The sequence below is a fragment of the Glycine max genome, chromosome 10 (genome assembly GCF_000004515.6).
Source record: "Glycine max cultivar Williams 82 chromosome 10, Glycine_max_v4.0, whole genome shotgun sequence".
NCBI classification, from domain to species: Eukaryota; Viridiplantae; Streptophyta; class Magnoliopsida; order Fabales; family Fabaceae; genus Glycine; species Glycine max.
Window position 1 is genome coordinate 51,054,916 of NC_038246.2, and position 19,191 is coordinate 51,074,106.

The 19,191-nt window shown below is 32.8% G+C and overlaps 2 protein-coding genes across 3 annotated transcripts; both read right to left on the reverse strand.

Moving 5' to 3' along the window:
* Nucleotides 1–835: 835 nt before the first annotated feature.
* On the reverse strand, nucleotides 836–3,068 carry LOC100816940 (probable membrane-associated kinase regulator 4). Its single transcript, XM_006589691.4, has one exon. It carries the CDS (start codon nucleotides 2,884–2,886, stop codon nucleotides 1,795–1,797), a length of 1,092 nt encoding a protein of 363 aa, XP_006589754.1. The 5' UTR covers nucleotides 2,887–3,068; the 3' UTR covers nucleotides 836–1,794.
* Nucleotides 3,069–5,340: 2,272 nt separating this feature from the next.
* Nucleotides 5,341–17,312, reverse strand: LOC100778459 (uncharacterized). 2 transcript variants are annotated; one of them, XM_003536734.5, is made up of 18 exons: nucleotides 16,931–17,312; nucleotides 16,497–16,721; nucleotides 15,834–15,929; nucleotides 15,131–15,183; nucleotides 14,509–14,605; nucleotides 13,441–13,514; nucleotides 12,501–12,615; nucleotides 11,836–11,946; nucleotides 10,725–10,801; nucleotides 8,977–9,043; nucleotides 8,337–8,402; nucleotides 7,826–7,933; nucleotides 7,587–7,717; nucleotides 7,251–7,317; nucleotides 7,074–7,141; nucleotides 6,728–6,821; nucleotides 6,216–6,286; nucleotides 5,341–5,919 (listed from the first exon to the last, which is right to left on the reverse strand). In XM_003536734.5, the coding sequence occupies exons 1-18, from the start codon at nucleotides 17,081–17,083 to the stop codon at nucleotides 5,544–5,546; spliced, it is 2,049 nt and encodes a 682-aa protein (XP_003536782.1). In that variant the 5' UTR covers nucleotides 17,084–17,312; the 3' UTR covers nucleotides 5,341–5,543. The 2 variants fall into 2 exon arrangements, with proteins under 2 accessions (XP_003536782.1, XP_014618930.1); XM_014763444.3 differs by having other exon boundaries at nucleotides 6,728–6,827.
* Between the last annotated feature and the right edge of the window lie 1,879 nt (nucleotides 17,313–19,191).

Sequence of the window (19,191 nt, forward strand, 5' to 3'; positions counted from 1 at the left end):
TAATCTCTCAAGGTACCTCTCTCAACGGATGTTATTCACTTATTTCATACACAAACTTGAAGACCCATTTCCTATCCACATGCATCTACCAACTATACACACCATGTTGATTGTAATAGCTTTTTGTGCTTAGTAAATTCAATGACCTTTTGATACACAACAAACTTCTCATTTAAAATAGCGTAAATTATGAGGACCCCTCCTTGAGTAGAAAATCAAAGTTCAAAGCAGTTGTCATATTAAAATTCAAAACAATAGAGGTTCTTGTGATGTGCCATTCGGAGAAGGCATTCATATAATATATCAAATATATTTAACAATTTTTCTTTTGTCAAACATCTGATAACTTAAAGAAATCAGAATAGAACCACCTTAAAAAGCTGTTTGTCACTTTGTCCGCACTGATACTTTTCTTTATATTTCAAGTGTGATTATTGTAACGTACTCTTTCACGTATGAAGCTTACTTCCTCCCAACTCTTCTTTTATCTCCCTTTTTTTCTTTATTTTTTCTTTCTTAGTTGCTCTGACAAGCTTTTTGCAATATTATAGAATAAGCTTACTTTAATGATCAAGAAATTTTTTTCATACAGGAGTTAAAAGGCATATAAATGTCTTATAGGGACGAAGACAGGTGGGCTTCTACAATCATGATGATTGTTACCCTCGATATTTGATAATTAGAAGGGACCTAAAATACATGTATTTTAAAATAGACTTATTTATTCAAAAAAATTGGTGTATTGCAATCACACTTATTTATTCATTAAATAAAGCTCATTAAGTTAATGACAAATTAGATTATGAAACTTTACAGGTATGCAATTACAATTCATCGGCACATGACATGAAAAGATTGGTGTTCTTTATTTCTTGCCATCATTTGAACACAAAACTGAAATTAGTACTCTTTGACAGTTAGCCTGGGATTGCATTAGTAGATAGCTACAACTTTCTCATTTGTTTTCTACATTGAATTTTTCTGTTTCTGAAGATCTTGTAATGTTCCTGTTCTCAATTTAATACTTGTACATATTATTATGCTTTCCACTTCAACAATTGGGTTCTGATGTCCACATTACTCTTACACTCATTATGTTTGTACTGTGCTTGCACTAATAATTTCTTTCTCATGATTGATAAAAGAAATTATGCAAAACAGAATCAAATTATTAGTATCAAGTATCAGACATTTATAGTGCGTGTTGCATTGTCACCATTCTAGTTGACATTGTTTAGAAGCAATGAGATTTCTATAGAAGTTATACTTTTAATCTACTCTTCTCTTCACTGTTCCTTATATTTTAAGATCCATGTGAAAATGCTTGGTATATGCATACTGATGCCTATCATAGTATAATAATTGATTGTTACAGTTGATTTACAAGGAGGAGGTAAAACCAAAACAGTTTTTAAGTTGATAGAGTTCAAAAAAATTAAAATGAAAATGAAATTTTCAGTGTTTTGGCTAATCCCCATTTGATTCTTGAAATATTGGAGGAAAGGTTTTGGCTTGGAAAGTGGATAATAAAATTTTGGATTTTTATTTTCAGAAGAATGTCATTTTCTACTCATCATAATTTGATCAAGGACCAGATGCAAATATCTTTTGTGGACAAAATTCTGCCAAATTTTGAAGCTTTGGTCTAAATATCAATGACAAGTTGACAACCATGAGTGTTTCTAAAATTAGTACTGGTGAATTGAGCTATCTTTCACCAAAGTTACTTTTGAATTGGAAAGACAATGTGTGAAGAATACAGCAAATGACCAGAAGCTACTTTTCAATTCCCTATCAGCCCCTCCAAAGCTCTACTCTCTCATGATCCTCACAAACTGAGGTTCTAGATGCAGACATTGAGTAGATTCCTACTTCACTTGCAGTCTTCTTTGAAGAGAACATTTGCTGAGACTTCTTGCAGTGTGCAATTGCTCCCTGGATTGAATTTTCTATCTCTGAATTTGCACTGCTGCACCTTTTCAATAGCTGTCGCGCTTGGCATCCATATGATTTGTTTGAAAATGAAAATGAAAATGAAGTTGAGCCAGACACAGATGAAGTTGATGATGATGACTTGTTCCCTGAAAGTAGTTTGATGCCGACTGAGAATGATCTTCTGTGCTGGTTACTTCCATCCTCACCTGTCTTGTCTTTGTAGCTTCTCATGACAGAATTGGAGGGCTGATGATATCTGTCCCTATGAATTTGGCCATATGAATGTTTCTTTGCCACTTGAACATGCTTGTTTAAATTTTCCCTGGCCTTGGAAACCGATCCTTCATCCGCAACTTTTGTTGAGGTTGCATAGGTTTCATATGAGCAACCAGATTTTCCAAACCAAGACTTGAGATAAGCCCTTGAAGCCTTCAACTTTGAACCTAGTGAAGACTGCTTCAGTTTCTTGGTCCATGACTTCTTCTGGTTTTCAGCAGCAAATCCACTTGTATCTGTTGGACAGTCAAAGTTGTAATACTCTTCAGGGTTTAGTTCCCTACTTACTTGACAAGAATCAGATGGAGAGATGTTGCAGGATTCAAATGGGGTGCCTGCAGTAGGTGTTGTGTAGGTAGTGGCTAGAGGAGTGCTATAGAACTCTTCAAAGATATCATTTTCCTTGTCATAAGGGGAGGGGGAGTTTTGAAGGAGTTTTTCAACCATTTGTAACCGAGGAGGAAGGTGAAGAGGGAGGAGCTTTCCTTTGTAGAAAAGCTCATCGGCTGGTAAGGTGGTTGTATCTTTCTCTTGAAGAATGGAGGACATTTGGAATTCAAATTCTCTAGGCTGTGGATGAGATTGAGAATGGCAGAAGAAGTTGGAGTATGAGTTGACTTCCATGTCAATGTAATCATCTTCTGCAGGGTCACATGCAAAGAGTGTAGTGGCCATTTAAGCCTCTCAGGTACACAAACTCAGGTATTTTGGACTTCTTCCTATGAGGGGATAACAGCTAATGGTAGATGAGCTTTTATTATGGAAAAATGAAGAGTAGTACTAGTACAGCTGCTTTTGGAAGTGCATAAAATCATATATTCAAAAAGCATTATCCTGGAATTAGTGGTATTCTAATCTTATTGCTTTTTTATTTTTTATTTCATGTCTTGTCATTATTGAAGGAGTTTGTCTGCAAGCATCCAAATGTAAAATTAAAATCTGGTTGATTTTCTTATGGGGGGAAGCACTGACCCACCCAACATAAACTTTGTTTGTGGCTTATTTCTCATTGGGATTGCTACTTTTATAATTTACTAGCTGCTAATGGTAACTAGCATGACACGGTTTCCATTATTTTGTTTCCTCAAGGAACTAATAATGTAGAGAAATTGACCAAAAACTGCAGTGTGGCTCAGGTTAGTTACTTGGTTAGTGCAGTTGGCATGAAGAAGTCTTGTACAATGGCAAGCTAGAATCAAGATATTACATGATGATTGTAGCAATTGATTTGATTATTGCTGTTTGGGTTATTTCAAGAAGAAAGGGATGGATGGTTGAATGATATTTATATTTATCTTGTCAATTATTTCTTGAAAAGCTGTTTTGGAATCTTGTGTAACACACAACAATTTTCCATGCAATCAAATTGGGTTTATGAACAAGATATGTCCCACGGCATGCACTTTGGCATTCATGTTAGTACTTATGATTGTGCTGTGCACCAAAATGAACATATGATTAGGAAAGGGGAGTACGTGGTACACATGATTAAGTAACAGTTGAGGTTACATTCTTCCACTTTCAACTGGGTTCCTTTCTGCCTTTGTTTTTAACGCACTTTAGTATAATTTGCACACGGGAAAAGAAAAGCACTGCCAAACCTTTTGGTGTACACGGATGCAAAACATGGGCATCTTTTCCATTCATTTGTAATTATTCTTGTCTTCTTTTTTTTTATAGCCACTTTTGTGTTTATTAATTTTCATTTTGAAAAATGTAAGTGAATAAAGTAAATATAGTAAATGCACACAGAGAACAAGAATGACCCGACAAGTAATGGTGGGAGAAGGGACTGAGGCCGGAATGCCTGCAAAGCTCGAGAGTTTGTTTTGTCATAATCTTTTGGGATTACCATCCCTTTCCTTTATCCATTTTTTTAGTCACAAACGAAACAAGGTCCCAACTTTTCCTCTTTTTTCCCCCAGTTTCAGATTATTATTTGCTAAAAAAAACACCACCAAGTATGGTTTGGTTCTTTCTGTCGATGAAGGTCCTAGGTATGCTAACCTTACTTTCATGCCCAATTTGTCGCCAAGTTAGGTTGTCGAGCAATTCCTTTTTATTTTCTGAAACCTACTTAATTTATAATACAATGTCGAGATTGATTAAACTGCATCCCTACTTTATTTTTGTTACCGGAAGGGATCAGATTAAAAAAGTACTACGTTTCCTTGTTACACCAATAAGCTTCTTTTTTGCCCAATCAAATATACCATCCACCTCAGGACTAATAATAAACTTTGTGCATTTGTCCAACATGTATACTAGATTCATGAGTCGTTTCTACTAATCATGTTAACAAAATTAACAAGATTAATAGTGGTCACTGGTGAACAAATTTCAGCAATACCAGGTGACGACGTGTATGACATAGTATTCCTGGGAATCACGTTTATTCTTTGATGTATTTAAAAATACCTTTGGTTAGCTTTTAAGATTCTTAGGAATATTTCTTAAATTTAAAAATTATTGAATTAAAAAATAAAAATAAAAATGAAAGTTATAATGAGATTAGAAAATAACTACCCTCATTCCCATCTTTTAACATGGAAATAAGAATGCATTAAAACATGATGTTATTACTTGAGGCAAACAAACTGATCCTTAGTTCCTAGAATAAACTTTTTAATTTGTGAAGCAAACATTTTGGTATCGAAAAGAAATAGACTTTTTTTGGCAATAAGAAAATAAATATTTTGGTAAGTCTAGCATAAACGAGAGGTTATATTTTTTTACATTTGTTGTTTTACTTTTATAAATAACTTTTTTATAACGATGTGACAAAAATTTGTTGTAAAAAGGTTAAGCATTCTTAGTTAATTTTTTTAGACATTCATTTTTTTTCCACTGTTCTACTCATCTAAATCTTCACAAAAAAAAAAAACATCATCTAAACAAGTGAGAAAAAATTCCTCCAACATTTATTTTTAATTTATATATATCTAAACAACACATTTTCTCTATCTGTATTTATTTTTCTTATTTTTTTCCCTTTCTATTTTCACTCCACTCCAAACATACCATAAATAAATACAGATGACACGAGCCATCAGTGGGCTTACGTTTCCATCTATGCGCACCAATATCATCCGAAGTTCAAAATTCTAACCATACTGATCATTTCAAATCTTTTGTTGACTGGGCTGCAAGTTGCAAACCCGTTAATTTACAGAAGAATAAAGAAATTATGCTATGTAATGTTTACAAATTCAAAGGAATCCGATCCAGATTGAAGCTTCATTAACAGCCGACCTATGGCTTACAAATTTATGGTACTTGCACTTCATCATCAAAATGCAACAGCAAGCATTAATTACTCATAAATAACCTAACTACTTGCTTAATTCTCTTTCAAGCTCATCAAATTCCCAATCACCAATTTCCTCTGCTGAATAATCCTTACTAACCTTCCCAAACTCAGATTCCAGCTTAGCTAATTCCGCTTCATGATCCAATATCTGGTCTGTCTTAACTGAAGGTGATTTTGGTTGCTCATCTGTTTCTGGCTTTGAAAGCTCGATACCTTGAGCTGCAGCACCTTGAGCTGGAACAGAAACTGAAGGAGTAGCATCAGACTTTTTCTCCAAAGGTGGCGTTTCAGCTTTTGCAGGGATCTCTATTTCAAGAATTGGTCTCTCAATAGACTCAAATTGAGTTCGCAACTTTTCAATGGCATCAAACAGCTCTATAACTCTCTCCTCATCTTTCCTGGATTCATGAGCCCAATAAGCAAAGGCTAAAAGGAGATAATATAGTACAATGGCAGCTGATGCAACGCTAATCCTCTACACAAGGAAACGGAATTTATAACATCTTGTATTTCCATAAATGATAAAATGTTCCACGGGAAGAAAACAAAATGGTTTTAGGGTCAGCCAGTTAGAAGAGTTCCAATTTACTGCTGGATTTAGAAATTATATTTATTTTGAACTTGTATCAACCAACTGTCCAATTCACAAATTAGTAAAGCCCCCATAAAGTTATCTAGAAAGAAAATACAAAACCTGGAAATTTTCCCGTGTTGAGCATAAAACTGTTGTTTCATGTTATCCACTACACTGAAGGTAGTAATAATCTGAAAAAATATGAAAGAAAACCACCAATAAGTCCAACCAAATCATAGCACTACTCAATCACTTTGGTTCATGGACAAAGCATATAGCATGCAACAGATATTGGAGGGTCAAGCATATTTAAGTAGACAGTAAAGACTTATGGCAGCAGCAGCAGCAACAGCGATAGTCTTATCCCACAAGGTGAAGTCAAAAATCAAATTCAGGACAGCAAGTACTTGCAAAATCCAAAAAAAAAATTACCTAGAAATAAAGAAAGAAAATTTACAGAAGTGTGGTTTACATAAGAGTGTACAATACAATAGGACAACATTCTACACAGCCATCAAACTAAAAAACTAAACAGTCCAGGACAAAGGTACACTTTTATGGAGGAGAATCAATACAAAAACTGTTGGATGAACAAACCAGTGATTTCAAATTTATCTATGTTACATACATACCTTGGCTTCATAGGTCAAATATTCCTCCTCAAGATTTCTCCTTGGACTTAATACTTCTGACTCATCAGTATCTGCACTGGGTGTCATCTCTAACCTGTATCTTCCAGAAATTGCAGAAAATAGATAAACAATTAGCCACATACAAGTGGGCACATGCAAATGTATATTTTTAAAATTTTAGTCTGATATTTTATGTACAAATGAATATTATACCAACCATTTGATTAACTGCTCATTTTTAGGGGGAAAGAATCTAAAATTTTGTGTGCATCTGTGCGTGTTGACATTGTGAAAATAGTATTCTTAAAGAAATTTCCAAAAACATATGCCCTTAAAAAGGCATTACCTCTGACTTAAATTCTTGAGGTTCACGACAAATGTTTTGATATGGTTAATGCAAGGCTCTAACTCTTTCTGCACACAAATAGCAGGTCATACAACCAATGGGGAAAAAATGGAGGGAAGCAAAAAGGTGGCTGTCATTATACATTCATTATTTGAATCAGCAAAGGGCAATAAGAACCTGGTAAGTAGTAAGAAGTTGAATGGCCAAGTTCACAAAGTAGTCCTCATGTCTCTCCAATTCATCACTTCAAAAATGTAAGGATTAGTTAAAATACTAATTTATGAAAAATAAGGAACAATGGCAAAATAAGTATAATTTCCAGATTTCTGGTTGAAGGATATTGTCAACTGAGTATATGTGAAGTTGGAATTACACCTAATCTAATGCACACTCATAAACCTTAGTTTTGTGTATATATTTATATACACACGGAGTCTTACCACTCAAATTAGACTCTTCTACAAGCATCAAAACATTTATCATTACTTAAGTTCAGTAAGTTCAATTACATACTTGACCTGCTTGTCATTAATTTCTGCATTTGACCACTGAAGAACCCAAGTATCTTCCAGAAAATTAATCCAGGTTTTGATAACATCTGCTTCAACCCTACATGAGCTGATTGATTTTGAAAGTTCATCTTCCTGTGAATCAAGGTCAAGTCAAAATTTCAGACAACAGGATGCTGAGAGTAACACTATTCAGGAACATTGATTTAACAATTCACAGCCATGAAAAATAGAACCTCAAACCTTTATTTTCAGGTGTTCAACTATCTGATTGTTTGCTTCCTCAAACTGGTCTCTCTCTTCCCTCACATTCCATAGTCGTGCTTGAGCAGCAGCCAAAGTAGTGCTAACCTACACCTCAGAAGCCAGGTTTCAATTATTTATAAATCAAGTTAAAGGCTTCACGGATCCACCAACAATACCCCATAGATTATTAAAGTGAGGAGTCATTTTGACAAGAAAATAAGACAAACTACAATTTATGATATTAGCAGTTGACTTGAAGAACAAAATTTAACTTTCACATCCATAGAATCTTACATATGTTAAAACCTAACAGCACAATGTTTCCTCAACAAATATCGATGCATAATTCACAAGGATGTAAAAAAGAATACTAGATTGCAAGAGGTGGCACATCACATGGGAGTAGAAATGAAGCAAATAATAAATAAACCTACTTCCTCAAGGAAATGTCATTACTAACACCGCAACCCACCCCCCCCCCCCCCTCCCAAAAATATATGGTGGATACCTTTTTCAATTCAGCTTCGAGATCTTCTTTTTTGCATTGCAGTTCAGATATCTCAGTAACCAGTTCCTGACAATAAGAGGAAGAAAGAAAAATCAATTAATTGTGCCCCTACAACAGATGGAAGATTTGTCCAGCATGATCTTTGCTCCTATGCGCACAGAGAAATAAACATCTCACTACAGAACTTAATTAGCCAAACAACCCCCAAATAACAGTGAACCAATTGAAAGCGATGAGTATATATCTTGAACAGTGATCAAACCTTCTATATCATATATAGTTGTATTAAAAAGAACAAATATGAGAAATAAATCCTGAGTGATGAGTGTAAAACATATTCTAGAAAACCTTGTCTCGCCTAAACTAAAAACTATGAAGACAGAACAAAAACATATATAGATGACAAAGGAAGCTACATATAACAACTTCTGCTAATAAGCGTACATGATCTTATAAGGATCAATCATATTGTCCACACAGTATTTTTAATACATCAACAAACTAACATACATAGCAACAATGCCCTAGATAGGTACAAGAACAACCATGAAATTCCATTTGAAAAATAATACATTCCTCATATACTACAGACTAGTGATAATCGACAATCAATATAATGATGCCCTGCTGAACACATTACCTTCTCCTTTTCACTAGCCTCACCATCTTTAGTCACTCGAACCTTTAATGCTTCCTCTTTTTGTAGTCTGTCAAATTATAGAGAGAGGACACATGGTTAAGTGTTCAGTATCTGAAGCAAGGTATTGAATAGTGGAAAATAAACCCATTAATCAGGGTTGGTTTGTGACATCATCTTCATAAACTAAACAAAAGAACTAGAAGTGTAGGCAGAAGGTAGAATATTCATTAAATTGGCTACTTTGCTAGCACTTTAGAATAAAAAATTTAGTTGTCATCTTCAGTATTGCCCACTGACAGTGACAAACATGACTGAACAGAACAAATAGTACCGACTAATCTTTGAATTTCTAAAATAGGACATTAATTTTGAACCAAAACAATGGAATCTCTTCACACCAGTTTTCGTAATTAAATAGTGTGGATAGCAACTAAACCTCCCCTCCCCGTCCCCAAATCACAGGTCAGTTTCACCCCTATGGCCTCAAAAGCAGGCAGCGCAATCCAAAAAACATGAGTTCATATACCCAAATATTTTCTAACAAAAAAGTTGCAAATATTTTATAATTTTGTTAAGATTTGATAGTAGACCTGCTGCACCATTTCATTGTTTTATAATTTAGAATCAATTATCTCAACTTTGCCCACAATATATTTCATTATTTCTTCAATTACTTGCAGTTAGGTATTTAGTAGGATTTAAAATCTGTCCTTCAGGTTGTAGGTTTTATTTTTGTAATGTCAGTTATTTGGATTTCAATGTGTTTTGTAGTTTCTAGTGACTGGTTATTAACTTATTTAAATTCGTAGAATACTTAGACCCAAGTTTGACAGGTACTGTACAAGTAATGAAACCAAGTATATATAAGTATATATATATATATATATATATATATAAAGAGAGAGAGAGAGAGAGAGAGGACATATCATATGAGAGTGAGAGGATTAAATTTGGACTGTATGAAAAAACATGGACAGTCAAGATTTAATGTCTTATTACCACTTAAAAAGTCATGTGACTTTTTGACATTAAATCTCAACCCTCTATATTGTAAGGTTATAAAGCTCAGATTTAATTCTCATTTTCATATAAGATGTTTCCTCTAATGGTGATATGATGATGATGATGAACATCACTTAGAACAATACCCATAGCCACCAGATGTTGCGTCTCTCTGTTGGGTGTGATTCAAAGGTCTCCTCAATCTCTATTTAATCTATATACTTTGATGATCTAAATTGTTTTCTGATCTATTGCCCAACTAAATACTTGAAATTCCCTCCAAAACGACAAATCCTAAATCATCATCCTACAAATTTGCCCTTATTTCTAACAAATCCTAAGCTTACAGTTCAGAGAAATGTTCAAAGTTCTTATAGCCACCAAGAGACAGACTCACAGCTCACCCTGTTTCTAAGTGAAGACAGCATACAGATACTTTATACAACATACTATGAACATGTAAAAAGTATATAAATAATCCATTGTTAAATAACGTCTAATGGGTTACGCATGATACCACCACCACCACAATTTCTAAAAAGAGGGGCATACTTCTGGGATATTTGGGCCACTTTTAAAATAAAACTGATTTATTCATCAGAAACCAAAAAGAAATGTACTATTTTAAAGCAAAAAAAAATGCTTCAACAAAAAATGTTTCTCTGGCGACTATAGAAATATTAATTCAGATAAGAAAAAAATCAAAAGAAAAGTATAATAGAAAAGTTCATAATTTGGCAGTCTACCTGTTATCTAAAATACGCTTTTCAGCTTTTGTAGCAGAGTTGGCAAGAGACTCCGTTAATACCTTCAGCTTATCAACCTACTTAAAAACACAAAAGTATTGCTATGGATAAGAAATAATATAAAGATATGACCCAGAAAGAAGAAAAAAAGGAGAAAACAATAGACAACTACATTCAATCAGAACAGTCCAATAAGACTGACAATATTGCCAAAACAGAATGTTCTACAAATCTCATTCCCGCTCAAAAAATAGTTGAATCAAAATAGGGAATCTGGTAGTTTTATTGTTTCACAATTTGCATACAACTCGATAACAAAATATAAAGGGACAATTAAAATAAAAAATGATAATGTAGAGATTAATTTTGCCTTTTGGCGATGTCAAGTTAATGGAAAGAATAAAATAAATGATAGAATTAAAAAATAACCATAATATTTTGTTGATATGATAAACAACAAGAGAAGGGTAACCGAAAATTAGAAATACTACAAAATCTTTCTAATTTTCTTTTCAGTTTTTCTCCATATTTTGAGTGATTCAATTTTATTTTAGTCAACTTGAGGTAAACCATTATTACTTTAATTGCTCCATGAAATTAGTTTTCATACAAGGAAATATAATTAGTACTATAGGAGTATACTTACTCGGTTTACTTGTTCTTTTCTTTTTTTAGCCTAACTACTGTTAGTAGTTAGTTAGTTAGCTTAGTAGTTAGGACAGCTGTATGAAAGCTGTCACTAACTAACTCAGATTAGTTGGCAGTTACATAAATGTAACTGCTATATAAACTTAAGTGTAATCAGTTTCTGTTTGGGTTGAATAATATCAGCATTTTCACCTCAGATTACCTTTCTATATTCTCTCACAGATTCGTTTATGGTATCCAAGCCTATCCTGGATCCATTAATACAGGCCACCCACCATGTCTCCACGCACCAAGCCCATAGTGTTGGGCGTGAGGAGGTGTATTGGGAAAAATCCAAAGATTTTAGAATATATAAATGAGAGGCAATCTTCACCCTATAAGGTAGCTTTTGGGATTGAGTTAGGCCCAAAACTCACATTCTAAGAAGTACCTCTTGTAAAACCCATAAAGGAAATAATTGTACCTTTTGAGCATGAATTTCGGGAGAGTCTCCATTGCTTAAATTTTTTTTCTTCAGCAATAAGGCTTCCAGTCTGGAACAGATTCTAATCTGAGCAAGGGCAATTTTCAGAGCCTGCAAAATGACTGGTTGGTTATAATCCATCTTTAACACAGAAAGGTCTATATAAATACAGTAAATAATTACATATAAATTTGTATTAAATTAATCAATCTCTGAAGTGCTTGATTCTCTTCTAAACATTGGTCTCACAGTTCACAACACTTAGGTTTGTGGAATTTAATTCAGGAAGGAGCTCTGGAGTCTAAACTCTTATGATGGTTGATAAGTAAAGCTAAAAAAGTTCAAGTGAAAAGGTATAAAAGCATCACAGATTCAATTAATAATCAATCACTATAAAGCTTCAAAATCGAAAACAGAAAATATTTTAAAGGATAAAAAGTGGCATTTGATTAATGTTATGTTTTTGTTGAGGGGTGAGGAGTGATGGAGAAATTTGTTAAAATCACCCATGGAATTTAAGAGCTCAGGAATTCAATTTACAGTCTAGTAACACCACTTCTCCAAATAACGGTAGAAAATAAGATCATATATATTATTAGTCACATGGCAAAAATTCATTACTGACACAACAAAAGGATTCAGAGAGGAAGTTATGCCAAACAAACCTCTAGCGTTGCTATTGTTTCCTCAGCCGCTTTATAATCAACTTTGCTTACAGGCCCCTGTGAAGTTGTTATCTCAGTGAGCTTTTTCTTCAGATTAGAGGCTTCAGCATCTATTCTGCAGTCAGAAAGCAAAACAATATGTGAAGTGAGGTAGCAGCTCAGTTTTCTCACTTTATATTATAGCAGCAAACATGGATCTTCTGATAAATGAAACATTTCAAAAGTTTTTTAATAACTCATGCAAAGTAAAAATATTTTAACTTGACCCAAAAGCAACAACGAATCCTGCTGCCTAATATTAGACAATAGACATTCAATAAGATTATTTCATATATTATCAATTAAAGCAACTTTAAAATGGTCTGGGCTTTACAAATAGCATGGAATGATTGACTTATCAGTATACAGATAGATATAATCAACTACTTTATATGTGAGACCATCCAAAAGTAGATCAAGAAAGCAAAAGCCTAAACCTGAGAAAAAAAATTATTGGATGTGGTTTATCTTCTATAAAGATCACACTCTATTTATAAAGTGGCCTTGCCATTTTATTTCATTTTTATTTGTTATTAGTTAAAGGCATGTATTAGTAAATTTTTTAGAATTGTAGTCCCTGATTATAGTTGAGCTTATATTTCCAGATGCCTGGAATCATACTCAATGTAGAACAGCATTGTCCTTATTAGAAAAATCGCCGTACAAATCATTACTTAAATTGGATTATAACTTCAAAAAAATCAAATAGTAACCACAGAGAGAAAGGCATAAATGAATCACACGATGTCATTCAGCTTGGTTAAAGATAAAATCTCCAGAGATTGATAAACACAACTAATAGATTCTGGAATTTAAACTTCAGATCTAGCCTCAAAACTCAAGTGTCTAGCAGAGATGGTACAAAGAAAGTGGCAATGGAAACTCATTGCTTCACACCGACCTTGAAGCATCAGAATTGATTTTCAACCCAGTGATGGCACCTTGCGCAAACTGAAGTAATTCCTCTTGCTTCACCTAAAGAACAACTTAAACATCAAACAATTTCACTGAATGCATCAAAGAAGGTAAACATTGAAACAATTTGAACAAGGTAAACATAAAACAATCTCACTGAATGCATTAAAGAACAAGAGAGGCCACCACTGATAGGTATTAAGAGAAAACATGGGAGTTTAAACCCACAAATTCGCCTTGCATGTCTCACAACTCTATCTACTAAGTTTTGAGTTGTCTAAAGGGGGGTACATTTCATTTTAATTACTTTCAATGAGCACTTTAAGGTCACCTTTTAAATTGAGATATTAGGTGTTGATTGGTATTCTCTCTAGTCTCTACACAAAATTATGATATATAAAAAATCCATAAATGAAGTTATAAAATTCTGATTTTTATCCCATTCTCTCCATTCTAATAAGTTATAAATATTAGCATTAATCATAGATTAAATCCCAGTTCCTACTTCCTACGTTTTAAAAATGATATAACAAGAAATAAAATTGATAATGCAATCAAGGATCTGAAACAGGATAACCATGTTTGGAATAGAGGACAAGTTCCTAATTTGGTTCTTAATAGTAATTTCGTACTAGTTATGTTAGCATCACTAATACATAATTTTAGGTTGAATGCTTCCCGATAATTTATTTTTTTTATTTTAATAGTCTTTTCACTCTTTTGTACAACATAAAGTTTTGTTAAGAACAATCAAAACTTCAGTGTTGAGGAAAATTTCAGAATTCAGATGTTTAAAATAAAATCTTAAAATTAGTTAAGGAAAACGCTACTCCAGGTGTTAAAAATATGCATTCTGAAAATTGAAACTTCAGTGTGAATATAAAAAAATGATTATCAATGGTCAACGCATCAAAGAACCTTCAAAGATTTTGCGAAGTCACAATTAAACTCCAAAAATACAATTAATCAAAGAGAGAAGAAAGCATACATAGCATTAATACTGAAGAATATATCTACCTATAGATCATATGAGTGAAGTCAACATCATACTTACCAGTACTTCATCTTCATAGCTTGAAAAAGCTGTTGCTAAATCTTGCAGGCTGCTCACTATGGCATTATGAACTTCTTTTCCTCCAGTAAGACAAAGTCTATATAAATAAGGATGAGGAAAATATGATTAGATGTATCTTCAGCTGAACTGCAATATAAAAGTTTCTCACAAAGACACAGATGAAATTAAAATTTTAAGTGGCAAAGACAATATGTTCACAATCATGAACATTGATCATATAAGTCACAGGTAAATATGCACAGAAGGGTTTCATATCGTGGAGGAGCTAGACCATGTCATATTCATAAACATAAAATCCAAGAGGAGTCATGGCCGGAAACATCCAAATATATATATATATATATATATATATATATATATAGGGGGAGAGAGAGAGAGAGAGAGGAGGGATCAAGTTAAATCATGAGTAACTCTAAGAAAGTTACTTTTCATCCTCACCATTCATTTTGTTGAAATTTAATGGTTAAGATTAGTTACTCATTGCAACCATTAGATTTCAAGAAAATGAATGGTGAGGGTGAAGAGTAACTTTCTTATAGTTACTCTTGGTGTAACTTGATCTCTCCTCATGTGTGTGTGAACATAAAAGTAATATACTCACCCAAACATCTCCAGGAGAAGGGAAACCTCTTCCTCATTCGGAGCATGAATAATCTGAGGAATAGAAAAGAGTTAACCCTGCGGTTAACCTCCATTATCAGCAAAAACAAACAAATTGACTTTATCCAGAATGATATTCTTTTACCAATATAATGATGATAGTAGAACATAAAGCTGCATACACCAAAGAAAATCAAAGGAACAAGAAGGTATGTTCAGCTACATCAAAATATGATTGATGGAATATTCACAAGAAGTTATTAACTCTTTTTTAAAATAAAGTGATTATATTAATTTCTACAATAAATTAACGTTTTGGACATACAAAGTGCACTTAAGAATATTAAATTTTAATTCGACCCCACCAATAATCAAGAGGGGGGAGAAAGCAAGAAATAGATATAAAAGAGCATAACACTTAAACTGCATGTGTACATACTTCACAGTCTGAGAGACTGAGACAACGAATCTCAAGCTTGCACCTTGGGCATTCACCAAACTAAATGTCATGCCTCACTTCACAAATACACTTGAAACAAGCTTTTCTTTTTCCACCCATTTTGCTAAGACATTTTGAAAATCTACAGTTTTATGCTTACAGAACAAACCAAAAGCATAGATATCTATGTTATAAACTTACGTACCAATATACCATGGGAAGTTCAGCATAATTATACATAATAATTAACATTAATTAAACATACCATGGATAACGTTATACCCTCCAATGCCTGACTTTGAAGAAAAACATCACGGAAATTTAATGGTTCTCCCCCAACATCAGAATCGTAATAAAGAACCTGAAAAGAAACAGTAGAATAACAAACACAAATATCAAAGGTAAAAAGGATGCGATTATGTTTACTAACTCAAGGACTACAATAGCAACTTCAAAATTTAAGCATCGACACATAATAAACAAACAAAGAAGGATCTCATAAATTAATATTTTCTAATATATATAGTGGCATCACAGAGTAGGATTTTATATAATACTGACCAACAGGGAAAATTTCCTACTGTAATCTAATTGGGAGAAAAAGACAGAAGCCAACAACCCAAGAATCTTATTATCATCCAAAACAGGAAAAAAGACATAGCAGTGGGAAAACAAACAGCAAAAGGTTCTGACGTAGACTAGATTCAACTAGGGCGGAGTAGAAAGCATGAGATTGGCTTAATACGCCATAATTTCAGGACGAATGCTAACATGGCACTCCTTTAACACATTTTATCCTACACAATTTTGTAATTTCCAATCAATTTAAGTCAACAATAGAAAAAGTGTGTTAGCATTTCTCTAATTTAAGAGACAGTTATAGCAAACTAGAGTAGACATACGAAGAAGGAAGATTTGTAATTCTAACCAGAGATGGTTTCCTTGGGTTCTCCTTGGCTTCTTCAACCGCAAGGTGCTGCTCGAGAGTCCTCTCTTTGCCTTCAGCCAATGAAGCCTCGGACAACTTCTGAATCTCTTGAAGCACAACCACCCATCTTCTAAGCAACTGCACTCTCTCAGGTCCCCTATACGAGACAGCAGCTTCTTCCAACCTTTTAATGGTCTGCGCAACACTTCTGTAATTCCGAGCACTCTGCACGGTACACATAACATAACATCACAAGAAATTCGCATTCTCGTGTCAACATGTTTACATACCCTAATAATGGTAACATAGCACTTTGATTGGAACTACACACATAAAGGGGTGGTTATTGGTTTCAGAGTAGTGACTATAAATACAAACTGATGCATTGATTAAAAATTAAAGGTGGTGTGAGAGAAGATAAAAGTGGAATTTACAATGCGATCCTGTAGGATTTTGGCGCCCTCGGCCACGGCTTGGCCGGCGTGTTGAACGACGGTGTCGGCGTAGTTCTTGACGGTGCGAGTGAGGTTGTTTTTGTTGCCGACCTCGACGGCTTTGTTGACCGCAGATCTCAGCCAAGATGACATGTTTTTGTTCTCTGCTGCCACTCCGCGTTTGAGTTCGGATATTGGGGATGGAAGAGCCAGGCAATAAATTTAGGGTTTGGAATGTGTTGGGAACAATAACGAAGAGAAAAAGAAGATCAAGGAGAATCAGAAAGAACACCGACCACCATCTCTCTCTCTCTCCTTCTGACTCTATTCTGTTGTTTGCTTCGTTTCGGATTTCCAGAGGGACGACGCCGTTTCTTTCTCTCTTTTTTTTGCTTGAATATATTTTTATCCTAATCATTTTTCATTTTTTCCTCTAACAAAAAAATTGTTTTAATCCATACAGAATTGTTTATTTTATTTTTGGTTTATAAAACATTTTAGATGTCACTTTAAAAAGTACAAAAAATATTATTTAAAATACTTTAAAGATAAAAAATAAAACAACCACATTTTATAAAAACTAAATAAAAATAATAATTTGAAAAAACAAAAGTAAAAAACACAAGCACGAAAAATATATTTAAATCTATTTATAAAACTTCCTTTATGTTTCTATAGAGACTTAAATATATTTAAGGTTTCTCATAAATAATTCAATTTTATTTTTTATTTCCAATAAATTTTATTATTATTTTGGGCCTAATGTGTTAAAATTTTTTATTTTGAATCCTTCTTGACAATTAACTGATAAGGTGTACTGCGACGGCTATTGATGATGCTTGAAATACCAGTTTGTAAGATATTCAAAAATTTAAAACAAAAATTTTAATATTTTAGATATTCAAAATAACAAAAAAAATTATTAAAAACCTAAAAAAATCAATCATTTTTCAGAAACCTTCAGCATGTTTAAGCCTTCTATAAAATACTAATAAATTTCATTATTAAACAAATATAATTTCCGGATATGAAAAAAAAATCGATCAAACCCACCCTAAAATCTATCAAGAATTGGAAATCACTTATCAAGTCAACAATACTTACAACAATTATTCCCTAATTGGTAGTTTTTACTCATATAATATAACTTAATCATTTATATTAATTCACAACCTTTTTGAAAATATTTAGTGTCTTCTCTTACAAATTGATTTATTCAGATTTACAAAATTCAAATTTATTAATTTTATTTTAAATTCATAACATAAATGTTACTGATAATTTTCAACTTTGATTCCTATAAACCTAATTTTATAGGAATTATAAATAAAAAAATTAAAATCTTAAAGAAACTAAAATTAAAAAAATGTACATGAACTAGAAATAAATAAACAAATTTACAGTAATTAAAATTGGAAAAAACATTAATTTACAAAAAAAAAATAGAAAAATAGTTTTACAAAAATAAAAAATGAAAAAGTGCTAACTTAGAGTCGTCCTACAAAGTTTTTCACACGATGTGTGAATTTATAACTAAATGACTTAGTAATTTACGAATACCTAATCTAAACCTAAAGGTCATTGTGAAGAATTAAGATATGTTTGATTGACCGTTCGAAATATACTTACGAGGGTTAATTGTACTTTTAAAAATAAATTTAGTTTCATAACATGTTTGACTGCTCTCAAAAAGTATATTTTCACATCAAAAAAATTCTTTAAAACTCAATTTTGTATAAGTTTGGGTTGTTTTGGCAAATTTAAGTTTAATTTAAACTAAAGTTTGTATAAGTTTGGGTTGTTTCAGCTGCAAAGTTTGTTGAATATCTTGGGTGTTTTGTTTCAGACTAATATTGTGTTCGCAGAGCATCGACTTCAATGAACCACTCCACGTTCTCGGTCTCAAGTATTATATATTTTGTATTCTAAAATGTGTCTGCGTCTGTATTGAGTGATGTAAATGTGATTTTTATTTGAGTGAGGTGAGTACGTTTATTGTGTGTTTGTTTCAAACACTGAATGAATATATAAATACTATTTAAACTCTTAAAAAATATTTAAAAAGCATAAAATTATTTTTGATACATACTATATAAGCTTTCAAAAAATTATTTAAGAAACATCAAATTATTTTTGATAATGGGTTAGAAGATTGTTTAAATTTTTCAAAAAGTATTTATTTTTTTAAAATGTGATTTTTTTAAGAAGTAAACAGGTTTTGTTAAAGAAACATAAACCTGTTTTTATATACTTTTATGTCT